Consider the following 15,590-nt stretch of genomic DNA (forward strand, 5'->3'; position numbering starts at 1 on the left):
TAGGAAGCATAAGCGAATATGACTCCATGAGGGTGGCATGAGGACCCAACGTCCTCTATTGGGACATGTGCTCAAGCCTATTACTGTGCGGTTCAATTGGGATTCACCAGAAAATGCCGCAATAGGCAGCTCGGCCAATGGTTCCCTTCACAGTTGAGAGCAGGTTCATACTGAGCACATGTGACATACGTGAAAGAGTCTGGAGACGCTGTGGTGAACCTTACACAGCCTGCAACATCATCCAGCATGTCTGGTTTAGTGATGGGTCAGTGATTGTCTGGGGAGGCGTATCCATGGAAGGTCGCACAGACCTCCATGTGCTAGGACACAGTACCCTGACTGCTTTTGGGTAACGGGATGAAATCCTCAAGAACTATTGTCAGACCTTACCCTGATGCAATGGGCCCTGGGTTGCTCCTGGTGCAGGACAGTGCCCGGCGTCATGTGGCCAGAGTGTGTAGGCTTTTTCTGGATGGCGAATCATTTGATGTCATTGACTGCCCCACACGTTTCCCATACCTGAATCCAACTGAGAACCTCTGAGACAGTATTTATCGGTGTATCCAATGCTGCCAAGTAGTGTCACAGACCTTCCAGAGCTCACTGATGCCCTGATCCAGGTCTGGGAGATCACCCCAGGATACTATCCACTGTCTCAAGAGTATCCCCAGCCATTGTCGGGAGTCCAGACCGACACGTGGGGGCCATACACACTACTGAGTCACATTATGAGTTGCCATAATTTTTTTAACTTTGACTGTTTGTGTGACATTAAGTCCAGCCCTCAGTGGGTTGGTGATTTTGGTTTCCATTGACTGTTGTTGCATCATTTTGTTCTCAATGAATTACACAGTATTACTCAGTAAAGATTTTCAATTGAATATTTTTCTAATTGAGATCTGATGTATGATTTTAGTGTTCCCTTATTTTTTTGAGCGGTTTAGATATCTAATTAAAATATAGTTTTGACCTTACAGATACATACAACTGAGTAACATTTCCTTTTGATTTGAAATATCTGTAGTTGTTTATACAGATGTATTCAATTTGATTTTGACTAGTAAGTAGCATTTTATGTATCAAGAATTAATTACACATGCACACATTTTAATTCAAGGACATTAAAGATAATTGTAATTCTAATGTTGACTTACCAGAATCTAATTACAGATCTGTCTAGTTGAAAGTTATATTGAAGTCAGGTACAATAATCATTCAACTTTCACTAATGAAAATTAGATTACAGATACATACAACTCCAGTTTTGATAGCCACAGCAATTATTCCTGTAGCATGTTTTCATGCCCAAAGTGTTGTACAAGGTGCTAAAGAAAAAATGCAGGGTAAAAGAAAGGTAATACGTACTTTAAGAATAAATCATTGTGCACTTCCATAATACAGGTAAACAAGTAACATATAAAGTAATTAATTAGGAATGAAATTGCTAAGCTCGTTTTTTAAGTCTCTAATTATTATATTGATACTGTATCAATAACTCTGATGCTATGGTCACATGGCCAGGGAGTACAGAAAGATAACTCCAGTTGGCAAGATGCTGGGGAAAATTAACATGCAGTGATTCCAAGGCCAAATGACCACCCAGGCCCCACCAGACAGTTTATCAAACTTAAATATATGTCTCAGTAGTTCCTTATTGTTTTGTTCTTTGTTGTAGAAGATTAGATGTAGTGGGTGTTTAAGAGCAATGCATTGCCTCACAACGTTTCTTCTGCTAGCTTTTGTAATAATAAGCAAACCACGATTGGAAGATCTTGGGTTCAGACTGGGATTATAAGAGGCATGCACTCCTAAGATATAAGAAGGAGCAAGATTATTCAGATATTTACAGTATATAACATTAATAGTATTTTGAAATCGATTCTAAAGGACACAGGTAACCAATTTAGACCAGTGAGAGTTACCAATTAGAGTTTTTTTGGTTAAGTCCAAGTTAAGACATTACAGTAATCTATTTGGCAAAAAAACAAAGCAAGAATTAATTTTTTTGGCATCTTACAATATTTTAAGAGGTCTGACTTTTGCAGCGTTCCTTCAATGAAAAAGTACAGTCCTTGTACACAATATGGTTAACTTGTCAAAATGTAATTGTAGATGTCAGAAATAGGAATTGATGAGACATTAAATGGTAAATTGCTGCCCATGTGCATGTCTGCGCGGCATCTTCTACCTTTGAAAACATTGATTTGGTTCAAGAAATGTATTCAGTTTTTCTTGAAGGGCTACTTTGTTAATTCTAAACTCTGCATCAAAGTAACATCTTGATATTTCTCTAATATGTTTTATGGAAGTGACTAGTACAAGTTTGTAAGGACTAGGATATAAATTTTTTTTAATGATCCTGCTACATCATGAAGCTACAAAAATATAACTTCTAGCTCTGGTAGATGCAATTGTATTAAATTTCTTTAGGAAAATAAAAATGCAGAAAGAAGAGCTGGTATTGAATGATTTACTGTTTTACTCTGTTATTTAATAACCTCAATGTTTTTGTCCTTCAGTAAGCTTTCCTTAACACAACTATACCTTGTTTTCTCCACTCTCAATGGAATTAAACTTCTAGTGGCTTATAGTTCTGCATTGTCTGATCCTGTAGGATTCACATTGGAATGCAGCTTCAAGGCAGAGATATTTCTGTGCATCTCTGCATTTTTTTGTGCAACCTGTAGTTCATGTATGTTCAAGGTGTGTATTAACCTATATGCCATGTAATCTGAGCTTTAGTTCCATTGCAGCGGACTTTTTAATAGTACATGTTGCAGTTATTATATCTTTTATCTTCATAGTGTGATATAGCGGGTCCATGGCTCAGAAGGAAAGGCCAGTTTTAAATAAGTAATCGCCGCACTCGCGGCTTAAAGAGGGGGCGTGATAGTGTGGCCGGAGTAGTTCCCGGGAGCGATACGGGCTTGGGCGTTTCTGCACTGAAGTGCACAGGTGTGGGATTGTTCATATCCGTAATTGTTGTTGGGAGCTGCTAATCACCGCACCTGTGCCACGTCGCCATTATAAATTGTAAGAGTGCGAGTGAAGATGGAAGATAGAAAAAGAGAAGGACAGAGGTTAAGGGAGAAGTAGGCTGGAGAAAGAGAGCCAGTGCGAGCGAACGAGAGCAGGCACACTTCAAGTTGCAAGCAGCTGGAAGTAGAGCCCCTTACCCAGACTGTTTGGCCTACACTCGGAGGGCATAGTGGAGCAGGAGTGACCTGAAGGTGGGTGGCTCGCCACGGGAGTCGGAGGCTTGGGAGGTTGAAGCCCCAGAGTGAGCGCCCTGGTCACTGGGGAACCCGAAACTTGGTCTGTAGGGCCATACGAAGCCAGGATTGGAAAGCTGCCAGACCAGCAGGATAAGGTCAGCTGCAGGTAGGGCGACTCCCTTGGTGCAGGGCCTGGATGGGAGAAACGGGGGAGCCACCAGCTAAAGAAGGCACTGGGTTTTTTAAAGGACTTTTTCCAGCCATTGTTTTTTTAACCTCATTTTTAAATGGAATATTTATTGGATTATTTTAACCTCCACATTTCACTCTGTTTTTAATGGATTATTTATTTATTGACGTTTTACAGCACTGCACTTTCTTTTGAACACTGTTTGGATTTTTTGTTCGTTTTTGATAAAAGCACTTCTGCACTTTGCACCTTCCCCTTGCTTTGGTGTCCTCATTGCCTAGCTTATCCAGTTACATTACCGATGGTGTCAGGTTCAAGAGGCTCCCAAAAGTAAGAAGGGAGCATGAAGCAAGAACCCACATCGTCACACATACTCTTTTAAAAAGTAAGCACAATGAAGGCAGTAGTGTGTTTGAAGTTGACGTACCATTTCCTCCATGAGCTTGTCAAATGTTTGCCATCACACTAAAACAATAAAGTTCTTTATGGCAGTGTGATACATCATCTTCTTTTCATTTTTTCTTGTTGGGTCATTACAAGCAGTCTGTTCCCATTTTAACTACAGGTTAGTAGCTGCAATGCACTTGCAGATAAACGTGAGCAACCACTAAATCCCAAATTGCTGTGCTTTGGACATGATGCTGCCACATTTTAATGCCAGGTATAAATGTAATCCAGTTGATCTATATACGGATACAATATATACACTGAGATTCACTCAAAAGAGGCGCCAAATATTCTGTAATATCTCTCGTTAGGACGAAGCAGTCTGAACGAAACAACGTGCAAACTGCTCCTCAATATATTGCGCTTTGAACAAGCCAGGATGCCACTGCATTGGGGCATTGAGGTAGGTGCCAGACAGCCTTTGTAAAGTTTAACCTCCATCTGCAACTTCTGGGTGCATACCACCCATACTCCTTCACTCAGTCACTCGACATCTCATCAGGATGGTGGTGTACAGTATTGAGCAGTGCATCTTCATGGTACAAACCTATTGGGTCACCAATTCGTTTAAGCGATGTCTGAATCAACTAGATGATCGTGAGTTAACGGAAGATTACTTCCAGCAAATCAAAAAAATTACAGGACCACATGTGGTACATTGTCTTTAACTTTAACACCCCTGCTATAGCTTGATTTTTAGTGATTCAATTATTTTACTGCTATTTTATATCATTTTTAAGTTATCTTGTGCCCACCCCCCACCAGAAGTTTACTGCAGTTGAGAACTTATGCTCTAAAGTACTGTACTTTAACAAAGCAACCAGGGGTTCTGTTCGAATTTTTGACCACCTCACATTCATCACCCTCCTACATTTGTACTCTATTCCCTCTGATTTCAACACAGGAAAGTTATTGCAGAGTTAAAGGAGCCTTTAACATTCTTATGTAAACAACTGGCTCCCACAGCATTGTACGCGGGCTAGTCATTGCACTGTTTTTTTAACTTGCTTTTCCCATGGAACAGAACTGCAAGGTGTTTGTGCAGTACACGTGTGTGCAGTTTACATTTAAATCATAAAATCAACTACCAATTGGTAAGTTCTGTGCAGAAATTCAAATTACACATAATGAGCAAATATTGGCAAACTTTAATCCAATGTTAAAAAACCACAGCATTACTAAAGTGGCAAACAAAGCCCAAGAAATGGTTGCAGATTACCTCAGCCTGGTTGTCAGAGGTAACCTGACAACCATTAATGTCACGGTATAGGGGTTTGTTACTCAGTTGTTCCAACTGCTTCAGCCTTGGGGACCATAGTAAAGATTAAGTGAATATAAGAGTTTTATGTGGTCTTGAGATTTAACACTGGTCGATTTTATAGCTTTTTTTTTTTGTTTGTTTTTGTTTTTCCTCAAGCAGATGAAAATTGCTCAACTTTGAAAACCACAGACCAAAAAATATCACGAGATGTTTCCTTGGAACTTGTTGACTCATCTGATCTGGAGTGCTCTCTCTGTATGAGGTATGCCCTTATGTCTGTTTTGATATAATCCAAAGTGAGAACTCTAAATCAGACATGTTGCTGTTTTCTATGCACCTGAAATGTCAAACAATCATTCACCTTTATTGTTTAGGCTGTAATCCATGTCCTTCTTTTCTAGTATTAGTGACTATATGGTTTTGCACAAAAGGTTTCACTTGATTAATGATTTTGAGCTTGAAAGCCATCTTTTGGTTCAAAAAGGTATTTATTCTACTGAAGAGCATTTCTGCGTTTCATTTTATGTTATACAAAATGAGATAATGTTCCAAGACTAAAGCCAAGAAAATGCCTTTAGGCCCAATACAGATGTACCCAGCATTTGTTTGAATCGAATCTGTTAAGGCTTAGTTAAGAGCAATTCTTTGTCACAGGGAAATTGCTCTGGGTGCTTAAGGCCCATAGGGCACCTTTACTTTGAGAACAAACTCTAGGTGTTTGCACATTTATTTAAAATTATACATCTATCTATCTATCTATCTATCTATCTATCTATCTATCTATCTATCTATCTATCTATCTATCTATCTATCTATCTATCTATCTATCTATCTATCTATCTATCTATCTATCTATCTATCTATCTATCTATCTATCTATCAGTCATTGTTTACTACTGTATGTTCACTATATCAAAGGTGACATTACTGCAATCACATGTTGAAGTGAGTGGACAAGACAAGCCTGCAAAATTCACCATGTGGAAATTCTCTTCTTGCTTTAATAAGCAATTTGGCACCTAAATATATTTTTAAAAATTGTATTTTTAGTGTTTTTCTATATATGGTATGTTGTCATACTGTAGACTCTGTGAAGGGGTTTGGTATAGTTTTTATGTAAAATTAGTTTCAGGAGTTTTTTATTCACTGTATGGATTAAATGGTAAGTACATGATGGTAGAAGTCATCTATTGACATGTGCTATTTTCATGAGATCATGGAGTATAACATATGTGTTGTTTTCTCCTGAGAGGCTTATGTTGCTTATTTTCTAAGATTTTTTACACAGTGCAGCCCAAGTTGGATAAAGTCAGTACCAATAATAGTACATGACTTGGCGAATAGTTTATCATTTGTGTTGCCTCTTTATCTTGTTATTGTTCTAGATTAAATTTTTAATGTTGAACTGAGTTAATTTCAGGCTATTAGACAGACAGACAGACAGACAGACAGACAGACAGACAGACAGACAGACAGACAGACAGACAGATAGATAGATAGATAGATAGATAGATAGATAGATAGATAGATAGATAGATAGATAGATAGATAGATAGATACTTTATTAATCCCAAGGGGAAATACTGGCAGGAAATACTACCGTGGTCACTGTCTCACTCGCTATGTCGGTCTGGTTTTTCTCATGACAAAACATACACATGTGTGGTATGTTAAGCGGAGAATCTAAATTAGCCCAATGTACTGGAACCCTGTCCAGGATTGGTTCTTACCTTGCTTTTTTATTACTAGAATTGATGCTATCTCCCCCTGACCCTAAAATTAGTTTAAGGTTGTTCAGAGGTTGGATGGATTGGTGTATGCTGTCACTGGAAACATGACACATGACATTTTGTGAGTTGAGCAGATCATGTAACATAGTAATCCAGAGGTCCTAAGTGGCAAACTGATAATGTGATTTTCAGTGACCCCTCAAAAGGTAAAAGTTTTATGTGAAATTTTTTAAAACATTCACATACTGGTGATATCTCTAATAAAGATACAGTTGTGATGGTGTAGGTTGTTCAACACATTTCACCTAATAGTAAAAATAACAAGTAATAAGATTTCATTTATGTGACATACTTAAAAAATTGAAGTCATCTCAGGGTGCTTCACAAAAATAAATTAACCACACTGAAGTCATATTAAACTTTACTGGGTGAGTCTTAACTTGTGTCCCCGAATTTTTTTTTATTATTATTATTATAATTTTTTTTTTTTTTTTTTAAAGAAGACTTACCCTAAGTGGTTTTATTTAAAAACATTAATCTTAAACTTATGAATCTCCATTCCACTCAACAGGTTATTTTATGAGCCAGTTGCAACTCCCTGTGGCCACACGTTTTGTTTGAAATGTCTTGAACGTTGCCTTGACCACAATCCTTACTGTCCACTGTGCAAGGAGAATCTTTCAGAGGTAGGCTGATCTTTATTTGGTTTGTTGCAGTAATATATCCTAGTTAAGTATACCATGCATTGAGAAACCACCTAAATATGTTACTTAAAAGGAACATTTGCCTTGATAAATATCAAGTCCTATTCTTCTAAACAAAGAAAAAAAATAAATCATTTTAGTTTGACCTGGAAAGTAGTTGTAATATTTATAAAAATACATGTTGCCCATCCTTTTTTAGCAAATTTGGACCGAAACATATTTATAAATCGCTATAGTTCAGTATGTCCAAATACTAAAGGTGACCCCTCTGTAGTGGCCGCCTTTAGTATCACCTGTGTCTATTGTCTGCCTGAAGCTTCTTACTATTCTAAATTTTATCTATATATTCCTACTTCCTAACAAATGACGTCAATAAATTAACTCTTTTAAAATTGACACAGTGCCTAGTGTCAGTTCCCAAAAGGATTTAGTCCAAACAGCTCTCATATGTCTATTTGCTTTTTGGGAAATCCTCTATTAAATGAATGTACTGTCATTTGTGGAACTATTTTGTGGGGTATCACTGTACTCTGATTTCAGGCATTTTAACTTTCCTGTATAAATAAATTTTGGAAAAAAAATAGTAATTGCTGAATACTCATTATTAAATCATGAAAGATCTTTTCTGTGTGGCCTCATATTATTCAATACAGATGTGATCAGTAAAAATAATTTTGTATACACAATCTTTAAGAAAACAGTTTTGAGACTTTTTTGAAGGTGCATTTTCATCATTAGAAGAGTTAATTATGCTGCCATTTGTTTATTACTGATAAATTATGCATTTGATTTGTCTGGTGCAGTATTTGGCTACCAGAGCTTACAACAAGACCTTTCTGACTGAAGAGATAATCAATCGTTACCTATCAGAAGAGCTGACTGAACGAAAAAAAATTTATGATGAAGAAATGAAAGAGCTATCAAAGTAAGGAGTCTTAAGATAAAGCTTATATCTGCACTTTGGCTCATTTTTGGTTAATTTTCTTTTGCATCCTGCTCCTAGCTTAGGTTACAACAGCAAGTGACGTTATGGTGATCAGACATTTTGGCCTCTCAAATTTTGCTTTTGCTCTAGATCATGTGCAAAAAATGCTGTTCTACCGCATTGCATGTAGCAATGGGTTCAGCTTATTTGTTCTTTTGGGAATGAAACAGAAGTCTGCATTCATACCATCTCTACTTAATGTTTAAGCCTCAGCTGCTTAGAAAGTTGTACTAAGTCTTCAGCAGGCCTTGAGGAGTCCATAAAAGTGCAGTTGCATTCTTACTAAACTTTTCATAACTTTTGACTAGATGTTAAATTAAATTTAGGCTATGGCTCTTAACTGGGTGTATCTGTTAATGGACTGGTCTCTGAATATGGAAATATGGAAGTGACCCAGTTTAAAACTGTTTTTAAAGATACTGTGGTGCCATCTACCAAGCCACGGAACATGAAGGTAACTATGTTTATAGAGCCAAGCATTTTGAGAATATATTTAGGGGTGATTGAATGTAGGCAGAAAAGGTTTAACTATAGCTAAAATCATGTTGAACAGTTTATCTCACACATTCACTTGAAAATGAAAATGCAGTTGGCTACTTTCCATCCATATAGTTAATCTACATTTGTGGTTATAGGGCCATGGCAAGCTAGAATGTTTAGTCTGGCAGCTCTGCCAATCAGGTTTCCGGTTTAAACCATCTACCAACCCTTGCTTGCTTTTTCTGATCAGGGCAAACTAAATTCCTCTGAAAGCAGTCTTGTATATGTACACTACATACATATTGTTTTCATGCCAGACCAATTTGTCTTTGTTACTGCCTGGCTGAAGTGCTAGTCATAGACATCTTGGGATAAATCCTTGCAAAGTTTTTTGTCTGTGTGTTAATAAAAGCATGTATCACAAAGTGGGGTATAACTGGAATTGTCCATTGTAAAGAATATTGAATGCAATTTGCATAAGATAGTGTGTATTTTTTATAGACTTGAGTAAAGATTTTTGTTGTAAAATCTCTTTAGATATTACACTAACTGAAGTGGTAAATCTATGCCCTTTTTGACAGCTTAAATAAAGAAGTTCCCATATTTGTTTGTACAATGGCTTTTCCTACAATCCCTTGTCCTCTGCATGTCTTCGAACCACGATACCGCTTGATGATCCGAAGATGCATGGAAACTGGCACCAGACAATTTGGAATGTGCATTGCAGATGAGTTGAAAGGGTGAGACATTTTATGCAATTAAATATTCTAGTTTTCAAACCATTTGTGTTTATACACATTTTTTGACAAAATGAAATGCCTTGGCAATTTTGCAGTGGAAACTTGACTCTCTGACCTAATACTGTGTTGTACTAATTCTGGAACTGAGCCATCCAACACCTTTATTGCACATTATAGAAGACAATGAAGTTATTAAGATCAGACAGACCCTAGAATGATATGAAGAGGATAATTGTACAGCTGGAGTCATGGTAGGCAGGGTATCAGCAATCTCTTCCTGTACCAGTTAAAGTAAATCATAAACTTATCTACTGCTTGTGCTCTCCCTTCCATATTTTGAAAGAATTACCAGCCTTTAATGCATTTAGAATAGTTGCAGAATATTGTTCCTTCTGCCAATTTTAAGAGTTTTATGCCTTTAGGGTCAAATAACAAAAATGGGGAGCTCCATGCTGCAAAATGAAAGGGGTCAGTATTTATAAGTGTTAGAGATTGTATAATAGGTCTCTTTTTAGAGTTTACAAAAAACTATGTGCAGAGATGCTTTCTCAGCCTATGCTGTTGGTTTAGTTACTATAGAAAAAGGGAGATCTATATTATTCAGTTGCATGCATTTCTTATTTCTTACCATTGATATCCAGAATTTGCAACACTTTTAATTGTGCTGCTATTCCTGAAACACCTGTATGAAGTTTAAAAAAAAAAAAAAAAAGACTTGCACTGTTTTGGAATGTAGCCTCTCATTTGATATTATGTGGTAAGTATTAGAAGAAGCAAGGCAGGCATATTACTGGCAGAGTTTCAGCAGTTTTGGAGGCTGTTTTTAATACATTTCCCAGCTGACTGATTCCCCGCCGGTTTCTTTTCTCCCACCCACCCTAAGACTGTTCAGGTTCCCAATAAACAGTGTCTATCCCATCTGCACTGGCATCAAAGCAATCATCCGCTCTGAATAGGGTGCCATTCCAAAGCAAGTCTCATTCTCACACTGAGCCAGTTCTTTTGTATGTAGAAGGAAATCCAGAGTACCTGGAGAAACTGCCACATAGACATGGGAAGAAAGCACAAACTGTACCCTGGTGGTGTCCAGGTTGAGTTTCAGAGTCAAAACTACGGAGCCGTGACTACCCTAATTATTGAGCTACCACCCAATTTAAAAAAAAAAAAAAATCTATGAAGGTAATTGCTAAACATAATGGTAATGTTCAGTTTTCTTATATGAAAATCAGTAACTACAAGTCTTACTGATAGTATTGTGCATGTTTTCCATAATCTATTTTATTATGTATTTTTGTTGTTTTAATGTGTTTTGTAGATTTGCTGATTATGGCTGCATGTTAGAAGTTCGAGATGTGAAATTCTTTCCAGATGGGCGATCTGTTGTTGACACGATTGGCGTTTCCCGATTTAAAGTTTTAAGCCACAGTCAACGGGATGGATACAATACTGCCAAAATTGAATATTTGGAAGACAGGAAGGTAATGCTTGCTTTTGTTTACATGGCTATGCAGAATTCTAATCTGAAATTTGTCATTGTATTTGTAAAGTACTATGTTTCAAGAAAGTCTATAGTTGAACATGGACAATTCACAATAAGTATTAATTTAATTTTCTAAAACTTGCAAATTAAATGCATTGAAGGAAAAAAATGAACATTATAGCAGAATCTACAGGGTTATGGATCACCTGTCATTTTTGTAGTCGTCGTCTTTGAGGGTTGTATTACAAAGCTTTATTTCAATAATCCTTGAATAATATTGACAGTGAATTACTGCAATTCAAAAGGACAAAGTATTTCACATTTCAAAAATATTTCTAATTTTCTCTTGTATTTTCACTTCAATTGTAGTTGTCCCGGTGGCTGCAAGTGTTTTGTTTCTTCTGTCACATTAGTTAAGCATTCTTCTATTTCCAAGTTTCTGCATTTAATGTGTGAATGCACACATTAATAACAGGGTATGATATATTGTTACAGGAATTTGATGAGCATTTGTTAGTTTTAGTTGATTTAGTTTAAAATGTTGCCCCCATGTCTGCCTCTCTCTCGCACTTTACACTTGAAAACCTCCATATGACTAGTTTGCACTTTATAAGTTTCTATCTATTTAGTACTGGAGTATTTAAGAGCAGCCTGAATTCTTCAAGGCAGGGATCCAACAGTGTTCTGGAAACATCTCTCATTGTTGGTCCATGCTAACTGAATGGCATCACACAGTTTCTATAGTTTTCCCAGAAACACATTAATTTGTAGAGATTGTACTGGGGTAAAGTCTGTGAGTGTAGTCCTTGTCATGTTTGTGGAATCAGTATGAAATGGCAAGTGCTTTTTGCATTATACTGCTAAAAAAATACTTATAAAATAGAAATCTATGCCCCTGAAGGCATTCACGTGGTCAGTGACAGTGTTTTGGAAAGCTGTGGCATTCAGATGACACTCAATTTGGTATTAACAAGTCTAAGTTGTACCAAGAAAGCATTCCCCATCAACCACTTCTACAAGACAGGAAGGATTCTTCGACTCATGCAGTTACTACAGATTTTGTTGCTGCCATCAAGAAATTGTAGATGAAATTGAGATTTGATTGACCATTGAGATTTTCCGCTTTTTGTTTGTCCATGTTTGGTGGTTTTATGCCCACCGTATCCTGTTACAAGCAGACGGAAGGATACTCAACTTTTATTTGAATATTTGTTGCATTTCTGTTAGCTGACTTTCTGGCATATTTTATTACCAAAGTGTTTTTGCTTGCAGACCTGCCATGCACTGAAAGTTTGTTAATGACAGTGAAGTAGATTCTCTGCTTCTGTTCTGCTCTTTGTGAATTGCCAATGTTTGGATACAATAGCACACTCCACACATAAATGTGAAATTAATAATATTAAAATTAATAATAATAAAGCTATGGTAAAAAAACTGAAATCTGTATCCATTCCTAATGTAAAAAGTGTCTTTCTTGATAAGGGGTAGCAGAAAAAAGACCAACTAATTAAACAAGATCAATTGAATGAAAACTCACAGAACTGATCCTGAGAATAACTGCTGTAAATCTGTGGCTCTTAGACTTTATCATGACCTATTTTTTTTTTGTGTCATTGTGACCCACAATTGCCACAGAGCATCATCCAGGGGATCCATCCCCCTTGTAGAATCATCGCTGATCGTCATCCCTGCAGTAGGGGTTTCCCTTCTCCCTCAGCGACCCCATCGTACCATTGTGATTCATGACTCAGCATGACCCAAGTTCAGACATGTCACAACCTTAAGAAACACTGTTCTAATTATATGACATGCACAAGAATTTTGTTCTGATACATAGGTAACTTTTTTTAATATGGCTTTGTTAAAAGTATGTAAAATAGTTTGGGAAAATGTGAAAGAAAACATTTATATGTTTAGCTTTATAGATTTCAGATTTGGTCCAAATTGCTCCATCAAACTCGGTCTGTGGTTCCTTTGTGGAAGTTTGTTTGGAAACATAGATTTCACCACAACCATTGTTAATTGTTTGCAGGAAATGTGAATTATAGCCTCATATTTTGAATTCTCTTTTTTAGACTGAAGGTGAAGAATATGCTGAGCTGGTTCGCCTGCATGACTCTGTGTATGATCAAGCCGTCTCATGGTTTACCTCTTTAAAGGATGCAATGAAGAATCAAATACTCAGCCACTTTGGGCCCATGCCAGTAAAAGAGTCAGACCCACAAGTGAGTGGTCATACATATGTGATCATACAAATAGCTACAATAAACTACATTTTAATTTACTAAGCAGCGTGGACTTTAAACCTGGCTGCTGGCTCAGTTTACACTTGTGTCTTAAGTCAGTTAATTTGCTTGTGCTCTAATTGTTAAAAAAAAAAAAATAACACCATAAGTCACCTAGAATAAATGTTACAGCCTAATTTACAACAATAGTAAAGATGCTATTATGTCTAGATAAATTATCAGTTTTTATTCTAGAAAATAACTTTGACCAGGTGGACATATTGGGAATGCAGTTATTTTTTTTTTTTTAATCAAAAATGCAATCACGTACAAATTAATCTAATCTAATCTTAAAAACGTTTTAGCATTTTTTTAATAAATGGTAGTTTGTTTTAATTCTTAATACTTGTAGGTACTTGTACAGGGGTGTATTTAAATGTATAGAAGCATGTGTCTACAATAGAGTTGGGCATTCCCTTATTTGATTGTCCTACATTACACATTATTTTTTCTTGACTCATTTTTGGTCAGATCACTTGCTTGATCAGGTATCCATTGGCATACATTGATCAGAACTATTCTGGTTTATAAGAATGTTCCAGAAAGAGCTTTACTCAGACTTAGCCTAAAAGCAGTGTTCTCAAGAAAAGGAAATTGTTAACGTTTATGCCAGAATTCCCCATGGTCAGTTATGCTCGCCTTTTGTCTATAGCATTAAACAAGCAGTGCTGTGTTAGTGGTAATCGTGTTGTTAGATACAGTGCATCCGGAAAGTATTCACAGTGCATCACTTTTTCCACATTTTGTTATGTTACAGCCTTATTCCAAAATGGATTAAATTCATTTTTTCCTCAGAATTCTACACACAACACCCCATAATGACAAAGTGAAAAAACTTTACTTGAGATTTTTGCAAATCTGTTAAAAATAAAAACATTGAGAAAACACATGTACATAAGTATTCACAGCCTTTGCCATGAAGCACAAAATTGAGCTCAGGTGCATCCTGTTTCCCCTGATCATCCATGAGATGTTTCTGCAGCTTAATTGGAGTCCACCTGTGGTAAATTCAGTTGATTGGACATGATTTGGAAAGGCACACACCTGACTATATAAGGTCCCACAGTTGACAGTTCATGTCAGAGCACAAACCAAGCATGAAGTCAAAGGAATTGTCTGTAGACCTCCGAGATAGGATTGTCTCGAGGCACAAATCTGGGGAAGGTTACAGAAAAATTTCTGCTGCTTTGAAGGTCCCAATGAGCACAGTGGCCTTCATCATCCGTAAGTGGAAGAAGTTCGAAACCACCAGGACTCTTCCTAGAGCTGGCCGGCCATCTAAACTGAGCGATCAGGGGAGAAGGGCCTTAGTCAGGGAGGTGACCAAGAACCCAATGGTCACTCTGTCAGAGCTCCAGAGGTCCTCTGTGGAGAGAGGAGAACCTTCCAGTAGGACAACCATCTCTGCAGCAATCCACCAATCAGGCCTGTATGGTAGAGTGGCCAGACGGAAGCCACTCCTTAGTAAAAGGCACATGGCAGCCCGCCTGGAGTTTGCCAAAAGGCACCTGAAGGACTCTCAGACCATGAGAAAGAAAATTCTCTGGTCTGATGAGACAAAGATTGAACCTTTTGGTGTGAATGCCAGGCGTCATGTTTGGAGGAAACCAGGCACCGTTCATCACCAGGCCAATACCATCCCTACAGTGAAGCATGGTGGTGGCAGAATCATGCTGTGGGGATGTTTTTCAGCGGCAGGAACTGGGAGACTATTCAGGATAAAGGGAAAGATGACTGCAGCAATGTACAGAGACATCCTGAATGAAAACCTGCTCCAGAGCGCTCTTGACCTCAGACTGGGGCGACGGTTCATCTTTCAGCAGGACAACGACCCTAAGCACACAGCCAAGATATCAAAGGAGTGGCTTCAGGACAACTCTGTGAATGTCCATGAGTGGCCCAGCCAGAGCCCAGACTTGAATCCGATTGAACATCTCTGGAGAGATCTTAAAATGGCTGTGCACTGACGCTTCCCATCCAACCTGATGGAGCTTGAGAGGTGCTGCAAAGAGGAATGGGCAAAACTGGCCAAGGATAGGTGTGCCAAGCTTGTGGCATCATATTCAAAAAGAC

At 37.6% G+C, this 15,590-nt stretch overlaps 1 protein-coding gene across 1 annotated transcript in view; it reads left to right on the forward strand.

Annotated features, from left to right (window-relative positions):
• lonrf2 (LON peptidase N-terminal domain and ring finger 2) overlaps nucleotides 1-15,590 on the forward strand; it is a 53,884-nt gene that overhangs the window by 33,218 nt on the left and 5,076 nt on the right. The window contains exons 6-11 of the mRNA XM_051926657.1: nucleotides 5,270-5,375; nucleotides 7,415-7,529; nucleotides 8,351-8,472; nucleotides 9,594-9,752; nucleotides 11,068-11,230; nucleotides 13,308-13,457. Of these exons, the coding sequence (XP_051782617.1) occupies nucleotides 5,270-5,375; nucleotides 7,415-7,529; nucleotides 8,351-8,472; nucleotides 9,594-9,752; nucleotides 11,068-11,230; nucleotides 13,308-13,457 (815 nt within the window). The remainder of the gene's footprint in view (nucleotides 1-5,269; nucleotides 5,376-7,414; nucleotides 7,530-8,350; nucleotides 8,473-9,593; nucleotides 9,753-11,067; nucleotides 11,231-13,307; nucleotides 13,458-15,590) is intronic.

Source organism: Erpetoichthys calabaricus, chromosome 4 (genome assembly GCF_900747795.2).
Source record: "Erpetoichthys calabaricus chromosome 4, fErpCal1.3, whole genome shotgun sequence".
NCBI lineage: Eukaryota > Metazoa > Chordata > Cladistia > Polypteriformes > Polypteridae > Erpetoichthys > Erpetoichthys calabaricus.